The following is a 19,842-nucleotide window of genomic DNA, read 5'->3' as shown; positions in this document are numbered from 1 at the left end:
ATGCATACTGAGGCTTCATAGAAATATTTGAGTTCTGCCTGCATTCAGTAGTGCATAACATTCCTGTTGTTTTAAATCTTCCCTTTGGCTTTGCATACAATATTACACTTGTTTAAGGACACAGCAGGATGTTGAATACCAATATCAGGCTTTGTGGGCTGGTCTCTCTTTCCTGTATGGCTGATCTGAGATTAATAAATTGTTTCCCTGGTATATTTTTGAATTAATATACACATGATAGCCATTAATTTTCAAGCAGTGTGAAGGCCAACATAACATATGAGAGAAAAACAGTAGATGGAGCAGACCATGCAGAAAAGTTCATATATAAATATATTCTATGTTAAATGTGCTGCAGTTTCTTTTTTTATTTGTGCTTTGTTTTTTAAAGTACAGAAAGTAAAGTCATAAAAACAACCCTAGAAAGTCTATTTCTGTGTTATCAAATTGAGAAACTTTGTCTTGCTTGTGTCCCTGCAAAATACAAAATAATTTTCCAGGTTTTCAGCTAGTATCCTGTGTCCAGTGTATCTTTTTGTCTTCCTTGCTTTTTTACTCTGCAGCCTAGCTGACCTCATAGATAGGAATTTATCCTGATAATTAGCAAGCTCAGTGCTTAAGGAAATAAACCAACTTCTACTAAATAAGGGTTAAGAAAACACTCTCTGGAGACATTATTTCATAGTTGCTGCCTTTGGGATTTCTTGTCACCTTGGAAGTGTCCTGTACATAGAAATCTATTGGATATAGGTTAATATAAGGACTACTGGTCTTACACATGCACAGACACAGCAGCTGTTCTGTTCTCCCTTGTTATTAATACCGATGTCTATAACTGTAATAAAATGCAGTCAAGTAGACAGTAATGTGGACCCCTTCTAGTTCTGATTCCTTCCATGTTGGCTCCAAATCTGTATTTTAAAATGATTAAATAATAGTTAAACTGACTTATTTTAAGTATATGCTATACGTTAACTTGTTAGAAGGGGTAGAGAACTAGGGCTGTTGTGTATGTGAGGCTTTTACTTGGAGTAGAAAAGCCAAAACAAGTTAAATTAGATATTAAAACTGCTTATACATTAGGGAAAATTTCCCACGGGATCAGTTTTAACATAAAATCATAGAAATATATGTGGCAAAACTATTAAATCCTTTGCCCGTTAGGCCTTTATAAATAAATAACAGGCTTGCTTTTTTATTGAAAATTCCAAATTTCTTGTTGCATGCAAGATTAACCCAGATACTATTTTTCTTAAATGTGTCAAGTATGGGGTTTAACCTTTTACAGTAAGTTCTGAAGGCTTTTAATAAAATCAGTGATTATATTGGGATCTATAACTTCAAATTCAAACTAATATTTAGATGCTATTAAACTGGCAAGATGTTTATTTTGTTAATCTGATCATAATGTAAAATATAGAAATATGATAAAAGGAAATAGTTCTTTGTGAAGTTGCCCTCAATCTGGATTATCTTCTGTAACACTATCTTTTCATGGAACTGACCTTATGTAACTTCTGTTTTAAAATGAAAGTCTCTCATTTATAAGACACAAGTTTTGTTCCTCACTTAAGGCAGACTGCCTTCCATTAATTTCATACTCTAGAACTATATTTTATTGCCTTTTGGCAGCTAGAGAATGGGCATATCATTTAGAAAGGGGAAGCAAAGGATCCCAAGTTATTTATTTTAACTATTGATTGTTAGGGTAAGCTTGGTAATAGGAGAAATGCTTCATTCCACAGCATAACATTTAAAGTCTTCCATGTATTCAGTTTCTCTCTTACAGGGAACATGTAATCTTCCTAGTCACTGATCTAAGACACACAAAAGACTGAATCATTAATATTCTGTTCACAGATTTGTTCAGTACAGATCCTTTTGCCATAATTAATTTGAAAGTGCTAATGTAAGATTTTTTTTTAATTTAACATTATCAGTGTGCAAGCAAGAATGCCCCACAGCATCATGGGAGAAAATGTCAGGTATAATTCTCTTTCCAGATGGCACCCCTACAGGTGAGGCAGTAGCCTGTGAAATTACATTCTAAATTACACTGCAGATGAGCACGGCACATAGAGCTAAGCGTTTGGATATTGGTAATAAATGACTTGAATCAGTACCACAGACAGTTCCCAGTAACTTACAGGAGTGCTGTATCGTACTGGGGAGGGCACAGGGCTGAGGAGTAGTTTGCAGTGCCAAAGTGGAAAGGTCAGGAAAAGGGCAGTGTTTTTCCCAAAGTCCAGTCAGATCTAGAGATGGGGATGTTTATCTTCTAACTTGACTATTTAGACCAAATAGGCAGTAGATTCTCAGCATTTTAGAAGACAGTTCACAGAGAATTCCTTAAGCTGTGGGGCTAGCTGCTAACATCTGTTTTTTTTAAATATTCTGTAACTATGAGCATTGTCAATGCATGTCAGTACAACCTCACCAACCGTAGTGCGTATTACATGTTGGAAAATTAATCTTCAATATTCTGAATTAAATCAGAAACGCGAATGATGATCATTCATTAAAAAGATGAGCTAGACTCAACATATGTTCTAAAAGATAGGATTAAATGTTAATTAGGGAACAAGCCATGTTCTTCCATCAAAAGGAAATGGGAAAGTCTCTTAGTAAGCTAATAATAATTTATCTATATCTGTAAATGCAGAGGTAAAGAAATAAAGTACAGCTCCCTGCTTGCTTCTGAGGTGGAGAGCTTCTCCCCACCCTTTGGCTCAGTACCAGAGTAACACCTGGCTGATTTAGTTCTGTGGAAACTCCTTTTCCTATTTCAGTCTGTGTCAAGTTCAGGAAGGAATGGTCAGTACATCAAATGTAAGAGCTGTATTGAATTATTTTGTTAGCAAGGCAAGAATGTCAGCCAAGTTTTGCTTGGCTCCAACTATGGGAAATGCATTCCTAGTGGCATACTTTTCAGGACTTTGTTTGCTTCTGCAGATTCCCTGTGGGTGAATCAACAAAGTTAGAAGAGGAAACAGCAAGAATTTCCTTTTCTAGTCCTATTTGATAATTTCACATTGCACAAATAAAGTTAAGTTTTTGTTCTCTATAATAATGAATGACGTAAGATGTTTTATAAAAAGGCAGCATTTTCAAAGGGTAGCATTTACAAGCACCTACAGGCTAGGGACAGACATTGCGCACAAACTGGTTTAAATGATCAGAAACTGGTTTAAATGTGTAATAGAACAGACATTCAGTAAACATGCTGTCTGGATTGGGCTCCCTGCTCCAGCCCAGCAAGACCGGCTCTGCCCCTCTGCTTCCCAGCTGGAGCAGGGACAAGCAGGGGCCAAAGTCTGGCCAGAGGGGGTTTAATTCCCCCTTGCCTGTCCCACTGGCAGGGACCTGAGCCAGATCTGCTGAGCGCTTCCCCGCTCTGTTGCAGCAGTGGGCCCGCATGGCCCCTAAGGCAAGGGGGCAGGGAGGTGGGCCCTGTTTCAGGGACAGCAGAGTTGTGGAGGACTGCATGTGGCAGCACATGGGCTCAGAGGGGGCCAGAGCCTTCCCAGCCCTGCCCCCTCCCACCCCCCCCAGTGCTGTGGTCTGTAGCAGCTTTCGCTGCCCCACAGCATGCCTTTCTTTCCTGCCAGGAAGGGGCTTTCACTCCTAGAAAGCATGACAGGGTCTGCTGCTCTCCCCTCACTGCTACAGTGGCTGGATGGGGGCAGGGCCAGATGCTGGCCAGCAGGGCCCCTTTGAGGGGGCCAGGGAGTGAAGTTTATTCCCCCCTCTGTCCCTGGGGCACTACAGCAGGGTTTTCCTGCCCTGGCTGCTGTTGCTCGCTCTGTGCGTGGGGCAAGCAGTGAAATAAGCCCCCTCCTTCTCCCCTTCCTTAGGCGTCCAACGGAAAGGGCTTATTCCACAGCTTGCACCGAGCACAAAGCAAGTGGCAGCAGCAGCTGGGGTGGGCACACCCTGTTGTGGTGTGTCAGGGACAGAGTGGGAAATAACCCCATTCCCTGCTCCCCCAAAGGGCCCTTCTGGTGGCATCTGGCTTCTCCCCTGCCCAGCTGCTGGAACAGTGAGGGGGGAGCAACCGTGATGGTGCAGCAGCCCCTGTCAGCTTCCCAGAGCACAAGCCCCTACCTGGCGGTGGGGGCCATGCTGTGGGTCATGGAAAGCTGCTATGGTCCATGGCTCTGGGATGGGGGCTTGGAGGGCTTTGGCCCCCTCCATGCCCTGGTGCTGCTGCATGTAGTCCACTGCAGCTCTGCCTGCCCTGCAGTGGGGCCCCCTACTGGGAAGGGGCTCACATTCCCCGACACTGTGACAGGGGCTGGTTCCCCCACCCACTGCCAGACCTGGGTGGGGGCACAGCCAGATGCCAACCAGTTTGGTTCTTTGGTGGGGTAGGGCCAAGAATGGGGAGCATTATTCCTTTTACTTCCAGTGTCCAGTGGAGGGGATCAGAGGCTTATTTTGCTGCTTGCCCCAAGCAGGGAGCAAGCACAGTGGTAGAAGTTGGGGTGGACAAATCTGACTGCGGTCCCCCAGGATCAGTGGGGTAGAAGGGGGAATAACCTACCTCCCTGCTGCCTCTGTCTCAGGGGCCATGCTAGCCCACCACTGCAGGAGCTGGGAGGGAGCGCCTGGCAGACCCAACTTGGGTCCCTGCCAGTGCGACAGAGAAGGGGAAGTAAAACCCTCTCTGGCCAGTTTATTCAGGGCTGGCCATTCTCCCCCTGCCCCAGCACAGCTTCTTTGCAGTCAAGGGTGGGCTCTAGCACCTCCCAGCTCCTAGCTTGAGCAACTCCAGGCATGTGTCTGCATTGCCTCAGTCCAGAGGGAATGTCTGCACTGTTACAAATTGGTTCAACCTAGGCAAGTTAGACTAACCTGCAAAGGTTGAATCAACTCAGGCTCCAGCTTTTTGAATGTCTGTCCCTAGCCATAAAGTGCTGTGCTTTTTAACAGCCTGAGAGAAACTAAATGTTCAGACATTGTATAAGCTGAAAATAAATTAGGTATCCTTAATGCAGTTTCTGGAGAATGCCATCCATCTACAGTGGCAAAGTATAATGAAAAATCTTTTCTATGGTTTTGAGGGAATGGAAACATACGGTATGTGAAGTACTAAATGTACCTAGGAAAATGAGGCATGTTAAAATTTAGAAATATAGCTTAGGTAGAAAACTCAGAACGATTATGATTTTTTCACCATTGACTCTCAACTTTTGTTGGAGAAGCAAAAATAATTTCAACGTGGTCTTTAACCTCCAAAGAATCTATTCACCTTCACATAATTTTGCCTTTTTAATCTGTAAACGCTTGCAGTGGGTAAACTCAGCATTGCAAGACCACAGTTTTAAGGACATGGCAAACTGAAGGGGAAGGATTGATGAGTTAAGTGTAACTTATGCTGAAATATAGCTTAGTACATGAATAAGGCCAAAATGTTTCATATAGAAAAGCAAATACAGGTAGAATACAAAGTTTATAGGGTAATTCCATTTTTGAGGTAAATTTTTAAGTGCCATTAGAAGCACTTTCAAGAAAAAGCTGTACATCACTTAATAGCCATCCTTTTAATATCCTTCCAGCTTTCTAGGGTGGCATTTCTAAGTGACCTTATAAAAAAATAAATCCATATAGCAATTGAAATTTGTCCAAGTGAAATAAACACTGTCAGCGCTGGTTGTCCTCATTTTTATAATAGTGTAACACTTCTACCTTTTTGAAGTGCATTTTCTTTTTTTAATACAAATAATTTTTTTCTTAGCTAAAGAATTTCTCTGTTTCTGTCCATTGTAACGATTTGGTGGGATGGTTTTTTTTTGGCTGTGGGTATGATTTGGACCATTGGAGAAGGCGGTACCTATTTGTTTTGGGACTTGATTAGTCAGCATCTGTCAAATGGGTATCTTTTTCCCTCTCTGCATTCCCATTTTTTTTTTTAATTCATGCAGAACTCCTTAATCTTGGCATCTTTATTGGAAACGCTGTGGGTTACTCCTGAATTAAGGAGCTTTTTTCTGGAATGTTCTGGGGTTTTCAATCCCCTGTCTTCTGTATTCAGACTGCAAAATATTTTTACCTTGTCTGGATGTCTTTTAATAGTATGGAAGATTCTGATCTTAACATCCAGTTAAGTGGAAATGTAATAGAGATATGCTCCTGGATAGTAAAAGCTATCTTTTAAACTTCTCTGCTGGAGCATGAGAGAGATTCACAATCTAGTCATCCTTGATTGTGTTCAAGTAATTAAATTTGGAATAACTTCCAGGCCCACCACTTTAGCTGTTTGAAGACTAGATCACGCTGGCCCCGTAGTTAAAGCAATGACATGATATTGGCTGCTGTTCCACTTGGTTGTACCTTAACAGCAGTCTGCCCACGGTTGCCATCTCCAGTACTTAGGTTGTATCTGGAGTGCCAGTTAACACAGAATGAAAGTGTCCAGCCTATCAGTGATGCAGGCTAGTGTAAAAATGCCTCTAGTGCCTGCCCAAAGGTTTTTGGTATAGTTGAAAGTTTAGGACCATGAAAGTTCTGAAATGTGGTTCTCTGAGCGATTGGTCTTGCCCTGTCTGTCACATCCAGTGATGCCTTTATAGCCTGTACTGATAAAAGCCTGCTTTTGAACACTTCTCTGCCTCCTGGGCTTGTAGGCAATGGCTCTGTTTTGAATTGGCTACTGTTACAAGCTAGCCAGAATAAAAGTGAGCTGGTATTTAACTATTTGGATTATTATTATAAGGGGGTTTTTTTGTTAATCTCTGCACTGCCACAGAGATGAGTGTAAAAAATTAAGAAACCAAAACAAACCCTTTCCTATATGTTGTTTGAAATATATATTTGGCAGGCATTGGTTCCACTTGCACAAAATACTTCAAGTTTGAAGGTGGTGGTTGTTTTTTAGGGATGCTGAATTGCTGTCACCCTTGTATTGGTAGTTCCAGTACCCCATAGGCTGAGTTTAAGAAGGGGCTTATTACAAGCGCATCTGTGGGAGATCCCTTAGAGCCCTGAGTTTCTCCCCACTACTACCACTTGCCTCAAGGAAAAGACCAGAGTTGCCCTGGGCTAGCTGTCTATCCCAGTAAGCCTCAGTTCCTCTGTCTTTGTAGCTGTAGTGGAGGAGTCTCTGCCAGCCCCAGGATTATGGAAGAAACTATAGCAGGGGTTGGCAAAATATGGCCCAGAGGCGGCCCAGGTACTGAATGGCCTGTGGCACTTTGTGCTGCTCCCCCGGCACACAGCAGGTTTGGAGCGGCTCCACAGCTGGATTGCCTTTCTAGGCATCCTAGGCGGCTGCAGCTCCTTCTGGCTGCCACCACCACAGGCCCCAGCTCCATTGTACTGATGAGGACTTGCGTGCACAGCCCTGATCCCCACCGACCCCGTGCCTGCTCTGTACTCAGGGTGACAGAGCAAGTCAGCTCCAAACCAGCTGGAACCTGTGCACACAGCTGCAACCTGGCCCACCCTGTGCCTGCTCTGGACTCACCTGCCCATGCTGAGCAGTGGGCATCTGGACAGAAGCTGCTGCTCAGCACAAAAGAAAAGCAGGCCCTTGCTGCAGTTATGTGGAACCCACGCCTGGGCTGCCCTGCAGCTTCTCTGCACTGCTGCTGCTGCCCTGTTGGGTGGGCCGGAGGCAGTGGCAATGGTGGTAGAGAGGAGCAGCAGGGCAGGCTGGGCATGGGCTCCAGGCAGCTGCAGCAAGAAGGGTCTGGTAGTGGTGGCGGGGAGGGGAAAGGTTGGCGCTTGGGCAAGTCTGGAGCAAGTGCGGGGCAGGCCGGGTTGGGGATGTGCACCCAGATTCTGACTCGTCCATAGCTGGTCTGCCCTGCCAGGCCAAGTCCAGAGTGGGCTGGGGTTGGGGCTGTATGCATGAGTTCCCGCCAGTACCATGGGACTGGGGCAGCAGTTGCAGCAGCTGGAAGGAGCCACCAGCACTGGCAGGGGGGAAGGAGTATGCTGACTGGCCCGCAGCAGCTCCCCACAACTTCCCATGTGGCCTGTGGGCCCAAATAATTACCCATCCTTGAACTATAGGGTCCCCCTTTCCACAGAGAGGGTCAGCCTAGAGTATCACCTGGCAAGAAATCACTGCTTCCATGGGCACAGTAAGAAGACAAGCAACAAAACTTTTTTTTTTTAATAGAAGTGGAACAAGCATAAGAAATCAGTAACCATAGGCTGAGATGCACACGGAGTTACAACAGTAGACAAAAAGAAGAAACCATAACACTGACATGTTCTTACTCTGCATCTTAAATCTAAAGATACAGTCTATAGCCACCTTCCCAAGATAGAGAGCAGTTTCTGTCTCTGACCACATGCCAAAGCCTTCTGCATCTACTTGTCAGTTTGCTTTGCCAGCTTGCTTGGCTGAGGGACCTCATCCTCCTTTTTATTCAGGAAGACTGAAAACCAGGCCATGCTTTTGAGGCAGGCTTTAAGTACCTTTGTCAATCTGGCTGTTAACATATGTCACCCTTTCATTTCTGGGGGGCTCATATACAATGTCAGTAACATCCTAGCCCTTGAAGGTGCATATTTGCCAGACTACAAACTTGAATGTTCTTAGACATATGGATTTGCTAATCCAATATCCAGCTCTCCCCCAGAAAAGTATGACCAGCCAGGTGACAAGTTCCTGGCTCTTCTTTTTGACTGTATATTTATTATTGGCCAAGTACAGGGTTCCTGCGCCTCTTAGCCTGTCTACATGGGGGACCAGTAAACAGTCTAAGTCAAATGCAAATTCTTAATCATTAACTCTTCTAAGGGCTTTGTCAGAGGTTACCTGTATAATGCCAGAAATCTGAGGAATATAGGGATGTCGTGAAGTCAAGGCAATATTAGAGCAGTCACAGGTGGAAGCTTCAGGTTAGTTGAGATCTGCATGACTGACCTGTGACTAGAGGGCCTGGTGAGTCAGGTAGAAAGATGAGAGGGTAGCTCAGAAGCTCATGATGAGGCTTGTAGCTCAGAAGCAGCTTCCCCAGGGCTCTGAGATACAAGCTCCATGCTGAGCGTGGGGCTTTAAACCCCAGGGACCCCATTCTTAGCACAGAGCAGCTGCAGCTCAGCGAGGCCAGAAGCTGCTTGGTCTGTTGTTTTACTAAGCCGCGGCTGCTCCCCACTCAGCGTGGAGTGACCATGACAGTTTCAGTGAGGAGCAGCTTCCCTGGGGCTCTGTTTTCTTGCTGAGCAGCAGTGGCTCTGTATTGAAATTGAGCCTCCATATCGGTTTCAGTGTTTCAGTGAGAGGATCGCCCTGGGGAAGCTGGAGCTCTCTGGATTCCCTGAAACTGAGTTGGTGGATCTGCTCTCAGCACAGTGCTGCCGCAGCTCAGTGAGAGCAGAGAGCCCATGGGAAACTCATTCCCTGGCGCCCTCTCAGCTCCGTGCTGAGAGATTAACCCCTGACAGCCCAGCTCTCAGTATGGATCCGCCATAGCTCAGTGAAACCAGAAGTTGCTTTCCCCGGGTTCTGTGCATTTTCTGAAATTCACAGGGTGACAGTCCTGGTCTCAGTACGAAGCTGCAACTTGGCTAGACCAGACCGTCAAATGTTAGCACGGTCTCTCTGGTCTCACCAAATTTGAGCCTCCCAGCAGTGAGACCATGCGGTTGGGGGAAGCAGGCTTCCCTGGCTCCATGGGCACTCTGCAATTAAGCCTCTCAGAGCAGTTGCCCTCAGCAGGAAGGTGGAGTGGGGGGTACCACTAGAGTTTTGGAGCGTGGGAATGGGAAGAGTGGCTGGGAGTCAGAAATGAAAGTAAAGCGTTTTCTCTTCCCTGACCATTTAAACAATACAGGATGGGTTAGACGTTTCCAAGATAAACCTCCTTTTGAGTGGCTTACCTTTAAAATATTTAGAGGGTACTTAGGACAGTTTAATGGGAGAATATTCTGGTTTTAAGTGCCTTTATGTATGTCAGTTTTAAAGTACCCTGTGACAAAGCCCTAAGTGTGAAAATCTGAGGGCTGCTCAAGTTATCATGGCTTTTCTGACACAACCTTGGCTGAAATAAAGATACAGCAACTTTATATTTGTACCAAATACTAACATGTATGATTATGAGAACAAAACTGAACACAGCTTTGCACTAGTTACAAGTGGGCTAAGTAGATACAAACAGTCAAAAAGCCCAAGGCTGAATTGATTCAATCTTTGCAGGTTAGTCTAAGCTGTGGAGATTGAACCAATAAGCAAGTGAACAGACATCCTCTTGATTCTGGAAATGTAGCGACATGCCTGCAGTGGCTCAGGTCAGAAGCCGGGGGGTGCTACAGCACAGCTCCGTGCTTGGCTGGAGTAGACAGCTTGGGCCACAGCTAGCCTGCCCTCCCTGTGAGGAGGGATTTTGCAGGGGAGTTGCGAAGCATCTGGGGATGCTAGGGAACTGTGACTTAACTTGAATCTGGAGGGCATCTAGGACAGAAGTTCAGTAAACAGTTTCAACCTAAATCAGTTGAGTCTGACACTGAATCTGTCCAGGTTTATCTTAAACAGGTTTTGGCCATTTTGAAAGTAGTTTATGTGCTCTGAACTTCTGTTGTGTTACAGATTTGAATCAGTTTCCAATGACTTGTTCCAGTTTATGTGCAACTTCTGTCCCTAGCCCTGGAGACAAAACATCACAAGAGTAAATCTGTTTTTGGAGAATACCTATGCATGCCACACAGTGAAACTCCAAAGGGTAACTTGGCTTTGGGGTGAATCCATGACAGGATCCTTGCCTTTAAGGGTGTCAAGAACATAATTGGTCCAATAAAAAATATACTAATAAATCCTTGCCTCTGACATAATTTCTGGATCATCATGGCTACAATATCACTCTTACGGTACCATAACATTTAAGAGTGTATATAGATGAAAAAACTATACAGAATTAAAAGGGAATTAAGGACTTTATTACACTTCCCACTAATCTGTGGTAACTTTTCAGATGTCTCTTTCTGTCCCTTGGTAAGAGGAACCTGTGGTAATCTAAGCTATTATTTTGTTCAGCATCAAACTGCCTCTCTTCAGTTTGCACTTAGTGTGGGATAGAGCAGACATGAGAAATAGTTACTACAGAATAGTTGATCCAGGAAATTGACTCCTAGTAAATCTCATCCAGGGCTTTTTAACAGTAAATTGTTTGTCTGCCATGCCCTAACTCTGAGTTTTCTGTCATTACATTACTCGTGTGAAAACATATAAGGGTGTGAATACTGCAAAATCAACAGCAACAGAAATAATGCAGTAAGAATACAGGTAGAATAGTCCAGATAAATAGCAGCTGTAAGAACAGTTATTTTGGCTTGTATGTAGCATGTTGTATGCTGTTGGCTAAGGGAATCTCAGTTGCTAGTAAGAACTAGAGCAGCATCAGAAGTAGGGACCCATCTTTTCAGTGCTATCTTCTTTTGATAGCAGTGTAGCATCCTTATGGACTATTCATTCAGAGGCATGAGCTTTCATAGGCAACAGATATAACTAAGTAGGGTATAGCCTACAAAAGTTTATGCCGCTGAATGAGTTGCTGTCTAACTTCAGACCAAAATAACTTCTGCCTAACTTCAGACTGAAATAACTATTTCTCTCATTTATTTTAGAATTATACAAGTTTTTTAGAAAATACATACCAAAAGAGCCTGGTGGTATTTCCTTTCTTTATTCAGGAAATGATAAAACTTTTTGTCTGACAGGCAGAATAATCATAGAGGTCACCTAGTCCAGTTCCTTGTATGACGCAGGAAATATCTTGTGTCCTAGGATTGAACCTGCAACCTTGGCATTAGCACCACACACTAACCAACTGAGTTAACATATTTTGTTGTGTTTGGAACTAGAAATGAAAAAGGAAAATGTTTTTATAGGCTTTCTGTTTTTTTTCTGTATTGATGGATGGAATGGCTGTAATAGCAGACAAAAATCCTTCTGCTTTAGAAAGCTATCATTGGAATTACGGTTTGGTGGAGGCATGTTTCCAGCATTAATTGATGAGTTTATAATTTAGATTATATTTCTATACTGTTACAAAAGTAGAATTTTGTACCTTTCAAAAATAATTGAGGTTGTGCAATTTTCATGCAGAATATCTTTATGCCTGTTCTTGACTTGGTTGTTGCTGACCTGCCTTGTGTTCTTAAAGTTGATTTTTTTTCTATACTTAAGTGGAAAATACTGGCATAAATGAGATCATACTTACTGCTTGTTAAATAAAGGAATGTAGACATCGAATGAAAATGCAAAATAAGTGGTAGCGCTCTTTAATCTCATTTGCTTTAGTGGTATAAAAATATTTATACAGGTAAAGTGTACAGTTGTCATCTGGGAAGCTAAGTTATATTACCCGTGTCATACAGCCTATGGGATGAAGAGTACTATGAAATACACCATCATTATTTAAAAGCTGTTCTATTCTTTGGCTCCTCTGGTACAAACCATTTTGGAACTGTGATGTATGTTCAAAAGTAGTTGACTTGATTTGAAGAAGTGTATATATTTCTTTACACAATTATAGTTTAGCAATTTGTTTTTATTAAAAAACCAAACCATGGCATTTACCAAAAAAGAGAGAATGCAATACTGACTAACTAAGTTGTCCTTACAAAGCACTTATAATGATTTCAGTACTGGTAGTTTGGGATACTTAAGGTACAATTACATGGAGCTAGAACCTTGCAGTATATACTATAGTTAATGTTGAGAAATTCATTAAATTCTTGCAAGAATCTCTTATCTGTGGTTATGGAGCCATATAAGAAACCCCTATAGCTCTCTTATTCCAAAATGTTCTCTTTAGTTGCTTATTATGGTCAAAGTATCCTCAAGCCTGAGAATCTCAAAAATATACCCATAGCATAATATGAGGTATGAAAACTAATTTCTGAGTTGTCTTATGGATAAAGAAGACGTTTGATTTTAACTACTTTTTTTTTCCTTTCCTTTCACAGGGCTATTTTCTTCTTTTTGAATCTATGCTGGATTCTGTCATTTATGCCAAGGACAAGTACTTGGCAGAAGGTGGCTCAGGTTGGTTCAGAATTCTTTTAATAAATTCAGCTCTTGGGGGAAACCAAATGAACCCAGAGACTTGGAATAAGCTATGCATGAATGAGGAAGTTCCCACTCGAGATGAAAAATGTTTCCATTAGTGGAAGCTTCAAGGCATTCATTTACCATATGGGTAATAGAAAAATACTAAATGGGGTATTCAGGCTTCATAGTTAATGGTGTTTTCTAAAAACATCTTAGACTTTAAAAAAAAAAAAAAAAAAATCTAAAGAATAAACCTTGGGTGTTCTTGCATTTTTAATAGTAGGGTGAAATTATAATCAGAAATGATTCAGAGGTTTAAAAAAAGTGAAATGGTAAATCTCTATTTTGTATGTGCCCTTCCTATAGCCTGTTTTAAGTTTAAAGAACATATTGACTTTGCTAAGAGCATAGGTGCTGCTTACCTGAAATAGTTTTAATGAAATTTAGGCACATTAATGTATGCTAAGCCAAACCAGTTTATATCCATAAATCAAAGTAATATCCAAAAATATGTATTGTTCTCTCTCATTGCATTTCTGAATTGCCTTGAAGTGCTTGATTCATTTGAAAAAAAATACAGGTTTGACCATTTTTGGCTGGATCTAACTTAAAAAAAAAAATCGATCAGAAAAGAAAAATAAGTTGGGGCCAAATTACTTGAAAGCACACATGAATTTGATCTCTTGCATCTCAGAGCTGGGCTAGGATCTTTTGCACAGCAAACGCTGTGTTATCCGGCACTTTATCAACCAGAAAGCTTGGCTAACCGGTATCCAAGGAACATGGCAAAAGTGAAACCAAAGTCCTACTTCTGGTTTCGCCGCCACGAGCCAAGTTCTTCTTCGCTTCTTTGGCCCACAGTCCACAGCAAAGCAGCCTGTGTGGGGCAAAGCAGCCCCCATCCCTGTTCCCTAGCACACTGATACCAGAGAGCACCAGACAGCACACATTTGATTAACTGGCATATTTGATTAACCGGCATCCCCCATTCCCAGGGGATGCTGGATAACAGAGCTTTTGCTGTATAGCTTTTAAGATAAGCATGCATGGCACAAAGCAGTGCTCTGTAGAGATACGGATAAAGCTGGCAGGCCTCCTTGGGCAGACACTGCCCTGGGATGCCACCAAAGAACAGTACTTTAGTGTGCCCTTTGGTAGTGACCGAGGAAAGGAAAGACATTCTTTGTTTTTTCTTCCACTTTTTTTTTAAGGGTTCCTTGGAATTTCTGTTAGAGCAAAGAGGAAGAGTTAGGTTTGCTTTTTGCAGATAGAGGGGAAAGGGAGCAGTAATTGCAGCTCCTCTGTAAGATGGGGAGTATGGGCTTGGAAGAGAGGGTTAAGTTGCAGTGGTGGGATTATGTGGGTGTGTAGTGGCGGAGGGAAAGTTTGTTGTAACTGTATGTGAGTGGTGACTGGGCTTAGCAGAAAGTTTTTTGTTTTTGTTTTTTTGTTTAGCAGTTTGGGCAGTGAGGCAGTGGTCGGGGGAAGGGAAGAAGTTGGATTTCTCAGGTTTTGGGGTGGTGTTTGGGGAGTCCTGTCTGCAAATGGTTTATTGTAAGGTACTCATCTTTTTGAGTGGAGTGGGGTATGTAAATTAAATAAATGAATATATTAGCTTCAAGACCAAAAGTAGCATACCTCCGTTAGCATAGCACTTATACCTATGCCTAGTTAACTCTGCTGAATAGTAGGGTTTATTAACTTAGTTTATAATACTTTGCTCATGCTCTGTGCAGGGGTGTAAATCTTTTTAAATATTAGCTGTTTAAATTCTCCTAATCGTATCAGTTAACCAGTTAACTGGCTGGGCTGGGCTGGAATCGTGGGGCAGTGACCACATGGGGCCAGGACCAGGGCCTGGGGCAGAGCTGTGATCTGCTTCCTGCATGTCCCTGCCCATGGAACTGGCACCCGTTGCAGAGATGTGTAGAGAGTTGATCATGGCTCTTCCCTGGGCACCAGCCCTGTGCTGTCAGTGCCCCAAGATCCCGACCCTGCCCACACATCTCACCCCTGGATACTGCTCCCTGCCCACCTGCGGCCCCATCCCATTCACCAAGCCAAGCACATCTGACTCATGGAGGTCCCAGGCCAGTCTCGATGAAGGTTCCACCAGCCTGTCCATCTGGTGGCCTTGGCAGCGGGTGTGAGGTGGATGGCCCTGGGGCCAGATAGGATCAGTTGCCACTTCTTCCCCCCCCCCCAGCCCCGCAACGGCTCACTAAAAACTCCTGTATGTGGTCCTCCAGCCCAAATACTTGCTTACCCCTCATGTAGTGACTATCAAGGTGGAAGAAGTGTATTATAAATATTCAGAGAGATTCTAGCAGTGATCTGGCTGGACAATGCAAAACTGCTGTCTATAAAATAGTAGCTTGTCCAGTGCCATATTAGTACATATTCAGTAGAGTAAGGGTTAATACACTCTTCGTTTTGATTATAGATATGATATACAGCAGCCTTATTTAATCAGAATACTTTTATATCTTACTGTTTGATTATACTTTCGTGTAATTTCTTAAATTTAAAGCATTGATTCAGCAATGCCATGAAGTTAATACGTTTATGGTATTTTTACTAGCTACACCCCTTTGGAAAGAACTTCAACTTTTGTGCAACATTTCTTACTTCAGCATTTGGATGGTACTGTTGGTGCACGTTGTATTTGGTCTTTGGATGAGGCGAGACCAGATGCTGTAGAATTTCAGAAGAGAAATAACTTTTAATTTTTTAAATGCAGGAGTCAGTACTTGGGTGGTATCCTGGGTGGTGACTTGTCAGACTGATGTAGGAAGCGATTTCATTTCCAAAGTTAGGCCTGTAGCAGGCAGTGGGAAAAGAGAAGGAATTTCCTATCTAGGTGGACAGAGTGGTTAGTGGCAAAAGTTAGGATGTGAGAGATTTGGTCTGGAGATAAAAGCAAGGGCATTGTATTGTATGACTCTCAACTGCGAAAGAGTTTAAATCTAATGTAGAAATGCTGTGCTACCTCCTGGACCCCTGTACAGCTTTGGGAGACTCAGAGCACTAGGAGGAAGCCAGAAGCAGGCTGGAGACAAGCTGCCTGCCATGGGGATGGAGGAAAGTGAAGGAGCAGCTTCCTATCAGCCCTGGCTGGAAAATTCGCAACGCAGTTAACTTTGTTGTTCTCCAGCCAGAGGGCTGGGATATTTGTACACTTCCTCTCTCGCCAGGTTTTCTAGTACTGCATATTTCTCTGAAATAGAACTGTCCATACCCAGTTTCCTATTATAGTTTGTGTACATTTAACTCCTCTTTTTTTTTTTAGTTTGACAGTGTGGTGCTTTGTTTGTTTTTTTTTGTTTTGGCCTCTTCCTTTGCAGTCACCCAGTTTGGTTTTTCCATGTTGTGTTAACTGTGTCCATATTCAGTTTCACTACACTGACTTAATGATTGCATTAATGACTGTGTAACGTAGTGCTCACTGCAGTGCGCTAGTTTAATTGAAGTCTCTGTCTATGCTTGGGGTGCAGCAGGGAAAAGGCAGTCTGTTATAAAGCTTAGTGTTACATGAACCAGAGATTTTCATGTGTTAGAAGAGAAATATTTATATAGTGTAGCTCACATCATTTTAATTTATTTTATTTTATTTCATTGCTTATATTGTTTATTTTAATTTATTTTATTGTTTTTTATTTTAAATTAATATTATTTTATTTTATATTGTAGTACAAAACCACAATCGTATTTAGAGCCTGACTGTGTTGGACTCTGAACATGTTTCATAGTAAAGTGTCTTGATTTGCATGGACTAATGTAGTTCATTAAAGATTTCAACATACAGTAGAATAGTGATGTTTAGCAATACACCTTTTTCCCCTATAACTGATTCCTCCAAACCCTTCTCAAGATACCCGGACATTTTTTCCTTCCTCTTGAATCTTGATATTTAAAAAGGGCCGTATATTGTTCTTTCGGGACCTAGACAGTGCTAGAAGGGTTTGCAGTAACTTGATCCTTCTCTGCTTCCTAAGTGTTTTTTTTTTTCTGTAGAATGCCTCACCTTTTGTTGGCCTAGGGGATTATCTCCCCCTCTTTGTTTTTCCACAAAATAATACCATTTTACACAATCACAGTCTGTTCCCAGCTAATTTTGCTTGGATTTTAAATAGAACACTTTTTCCTTAAGGCATTTATAATCCCTGTACTTCTGGCAGCTGGTATGGAGGGCAAGTGACTGTCTGTAGGACACTTCTCAGTGTCACTCTATAAATCAGCCAGCGGGTAGAATTCAGGCACCAAGACAGTTGTGATCTCCATGGCTCCAGGAGGTCAGTTCTTCAGTATATATGAGTATCAATAGGACCGATGACAATTCCAAAACCTGAGTGGCAAAAATAAGAACCCATTCTGGAATGAAACCGTCAGACCAGCTTTAGGACAAAGGTACATCTTTAAACTCTTGAATTTTAAAAGTGTCATTCTAGTATATCAAGCAGCTTTCCAAGGTGCAAAAGTATTTTTGGCTCTTTTGAAGTCTGGAAAAGCTAATGAAAGAGCCTGTCACTTGTCCAGAACTTTCAATAGATCAGTGACTGAACAAGAAGTAGAACCCAGTTTTCCAGACTTCTGCTTAATTGGCTGAGTCACACCTGTTGATTAGCTTATCAGCATCCTGCAGCATTTGATGTGAGACTATCTAGGGCAGTGATTCTTAACCAGGGTGCCACAGAATGCTCGGTTGCTTTGAGATCCTTTCGGGGTGCCTCAGAGTGCCATGCAGTGTTAACACTGTCAGCTGTGCAGACATGATTCACAAGATAAGCCCAGAGGGCATGTCCAGACAAGTGTGCACGTGTGTTTCCGTGGGATCAAATAGCAGCAGCACACAGTTGTACTGCTGCTGTTTGTGCCTGGGGAATGCCTCTGTTCATGTGCTCTGGTGTGCAGCAGATTGCCCTAGGTGTGGTAGGGGAGGCTGGGGCCAGCACCTGGGGTGGCCCCAGCAGCCTCACCTAGACATTCTGCGGCTGCAGCAGCGACAAGTTGGGCGTAAAGAGCCTTGCCATCAGCCAGAGTGTGTCTCTGGCCTGCCAGGCTCCAGTTTTGGGTAGCACATGCTGCCAGGCACGTGTGCCACCCTGTTGGATTTTTTTTTCTTTTAAGACTTTTTTTTTTTTAGATACTGAAATTTCTCAGTATCTAATTTTGGCTCTGCACTACAAATATGCAGCTCGGAGAACCTTTTCACATGCACTACATGTTTCACTGCAAAATGCACTTGCGTGCTCATCTGGGTGTGCCCAGAGATTTCAAATAGGAGTCCCTGGTGTTAAAAGCATTCTAGCTTGTGGTCTTCTGAGTTCTCTGCAACAGGAGAATTGCTTTTGTATTTTTCTGAAGTAAAAAATCAAATGAAAACTAAGAGCTGACAATTTCCAGGTGTTGACTTGAGTCTAAGAAATTTGAGAACCGCTTATCTAAGGTGAGGTGTACAGCACACACTGTGTGCAAAGAGTTCTTTTTACTGCATGCTCATCTATTCATTATGTATAACTATTCCCTTGATCTAGTATGCATTTCCCCATGTACTTGAGTGAAATGCACAGTGATTAGGAGTAAGATAGGGAAACAAAGCCTTAATTTAGAATTTAAAATCTTTAGATTCTTTGTCTTTAAAACAAAAAATAGTATCTTTGTCTTTAAAGTCTTTTGATTATTTGTTCATGTCCAGATGATGTTGGTGTTCACTTAATTATTTTTACGTATTGTAGGATTATAGTCTTACCCTTTTAATAGTCTTAACAGTCTTAACCTTGTTACCCTGAAGCTTGTGAGACATTACTAACGGATAAAGGATTTCCCATCTTATTCCATTCACCACGTGAGCTGTTACCATTGACAGATGATTTCTGGGCACTGAGTCGAGAAGGACACAGATGTCAAAGCCATGGATTTGTGAGCTGGCTGCTGAATGTGTGCTTCTGTCCAATCAGCATTTTGTTAATTTCACCAATGAGAAGGAATAATTATTTGATGATAGCTTTAATCAGAAAAAAATTAAATGATAAGCCTGTTAGGATTAGACAAGGAAAGATTATGAGTGGTTCAGACAGAGTTGCAGGGAAGAGAGCTTAATTTTTGAGCAACAGGAATGGTGAGTGAAACATCGTTATCTTTAGAGTAGTTTTAATCTAGAATATTTCCAAGACACTATTCCTTAAAGCATGCAAAAAATGGGGTGAAAGTAGAAACCTGAGCTCATGGGAGCTTTTGGCATGTCAACTTTATAGCTTGATCATTGCTTACACTTCTAGTAACATATTTTATAATTATATTTTATAATTATATTTTATAATTTTATATAGAACTTGGATAACTTGGTGATGAACATGGTACACATCCCTAGGTGATACTGATTCTGTTATCATTCCAGATAATTTAGAAGTTAAACATCTAGAGCAAATTAAATTCTTATATTTATTAAAAATAGTGTGACTTCTCAGAAATGAAAAGTTTAGCAATTCTATGAAATAAAGTTAAATCTCTCTTGCCAAATACAAGTAAGGGCAATTTAATGGTAACCAAACAGTTCCCTGCTATTTTAGCTTGGGGGAAAGGTAGGAGAGTGGGAAGACTTGACTTCCTTTTTCCTTGCAACATTATTTACAAAATTACTTAATTGAAGGGATTCTGCAGAATTTTTAAGGTTTTCACGAATATTACAGAAGGGTTAAAAGCATTCCATTAGAATTAAGGCAATGTATGTTTATAGTCCTTTGTCCATGTCCCCTAGTTGTGGAATTCATTGTTTCTTGCCTAAGTCTCTGTACAGGGATTTTTTCATTCATTTTTGCTTCAGACTAAATGGGCAAATT

The 19,842-nt window shown here is 42.1% G+C and overlaps 1 protein-coding gene across 2 annotated transcripts in view; it reads left to right on the top strand.

Annotated features, from left to right (window-relative positions):
• The window catches only part of PRMT3 (protein arginine methyltransferase 3), a 119,931-nt gene that overhangs the window by 53,501 nt on the left and 46,588 nt on the right, over window positions 1-19,842 (top strand). For both annotated transcript variants that reach the window (XM_019552045.1, XM_019552046.1), the window contains one exon: window positions 12,919-12,997. In XM_019552045.1, the coding sequence (XP_019407590.1) occupies window positions 12,919-12,997 (79 nt within the window). The remainder of the gene's footprint in view (window positions 1-12,918; window positions 12,998-19,842) is intronic.

This window comes from Crocodylus porosus, unplaced genomic scaffold, assembly GCF_001723895.1.
Source record: "Crocodylus porosus isolate Cpor-Errol unplaced genomic scaffold, CroPor_comp1, whole genome shotgun sequence".
Classification (NCBI taxonomy): Eukaryota; Metazoa; Chordata; order Crocodylia; family Crocodylidae; genus Crocodylus; species Crocodylus porosus.
Note: the sequence above shows the minus strand (reverse complement) of the source record. Positions and strands in the feature narration are given on the sequence as shown.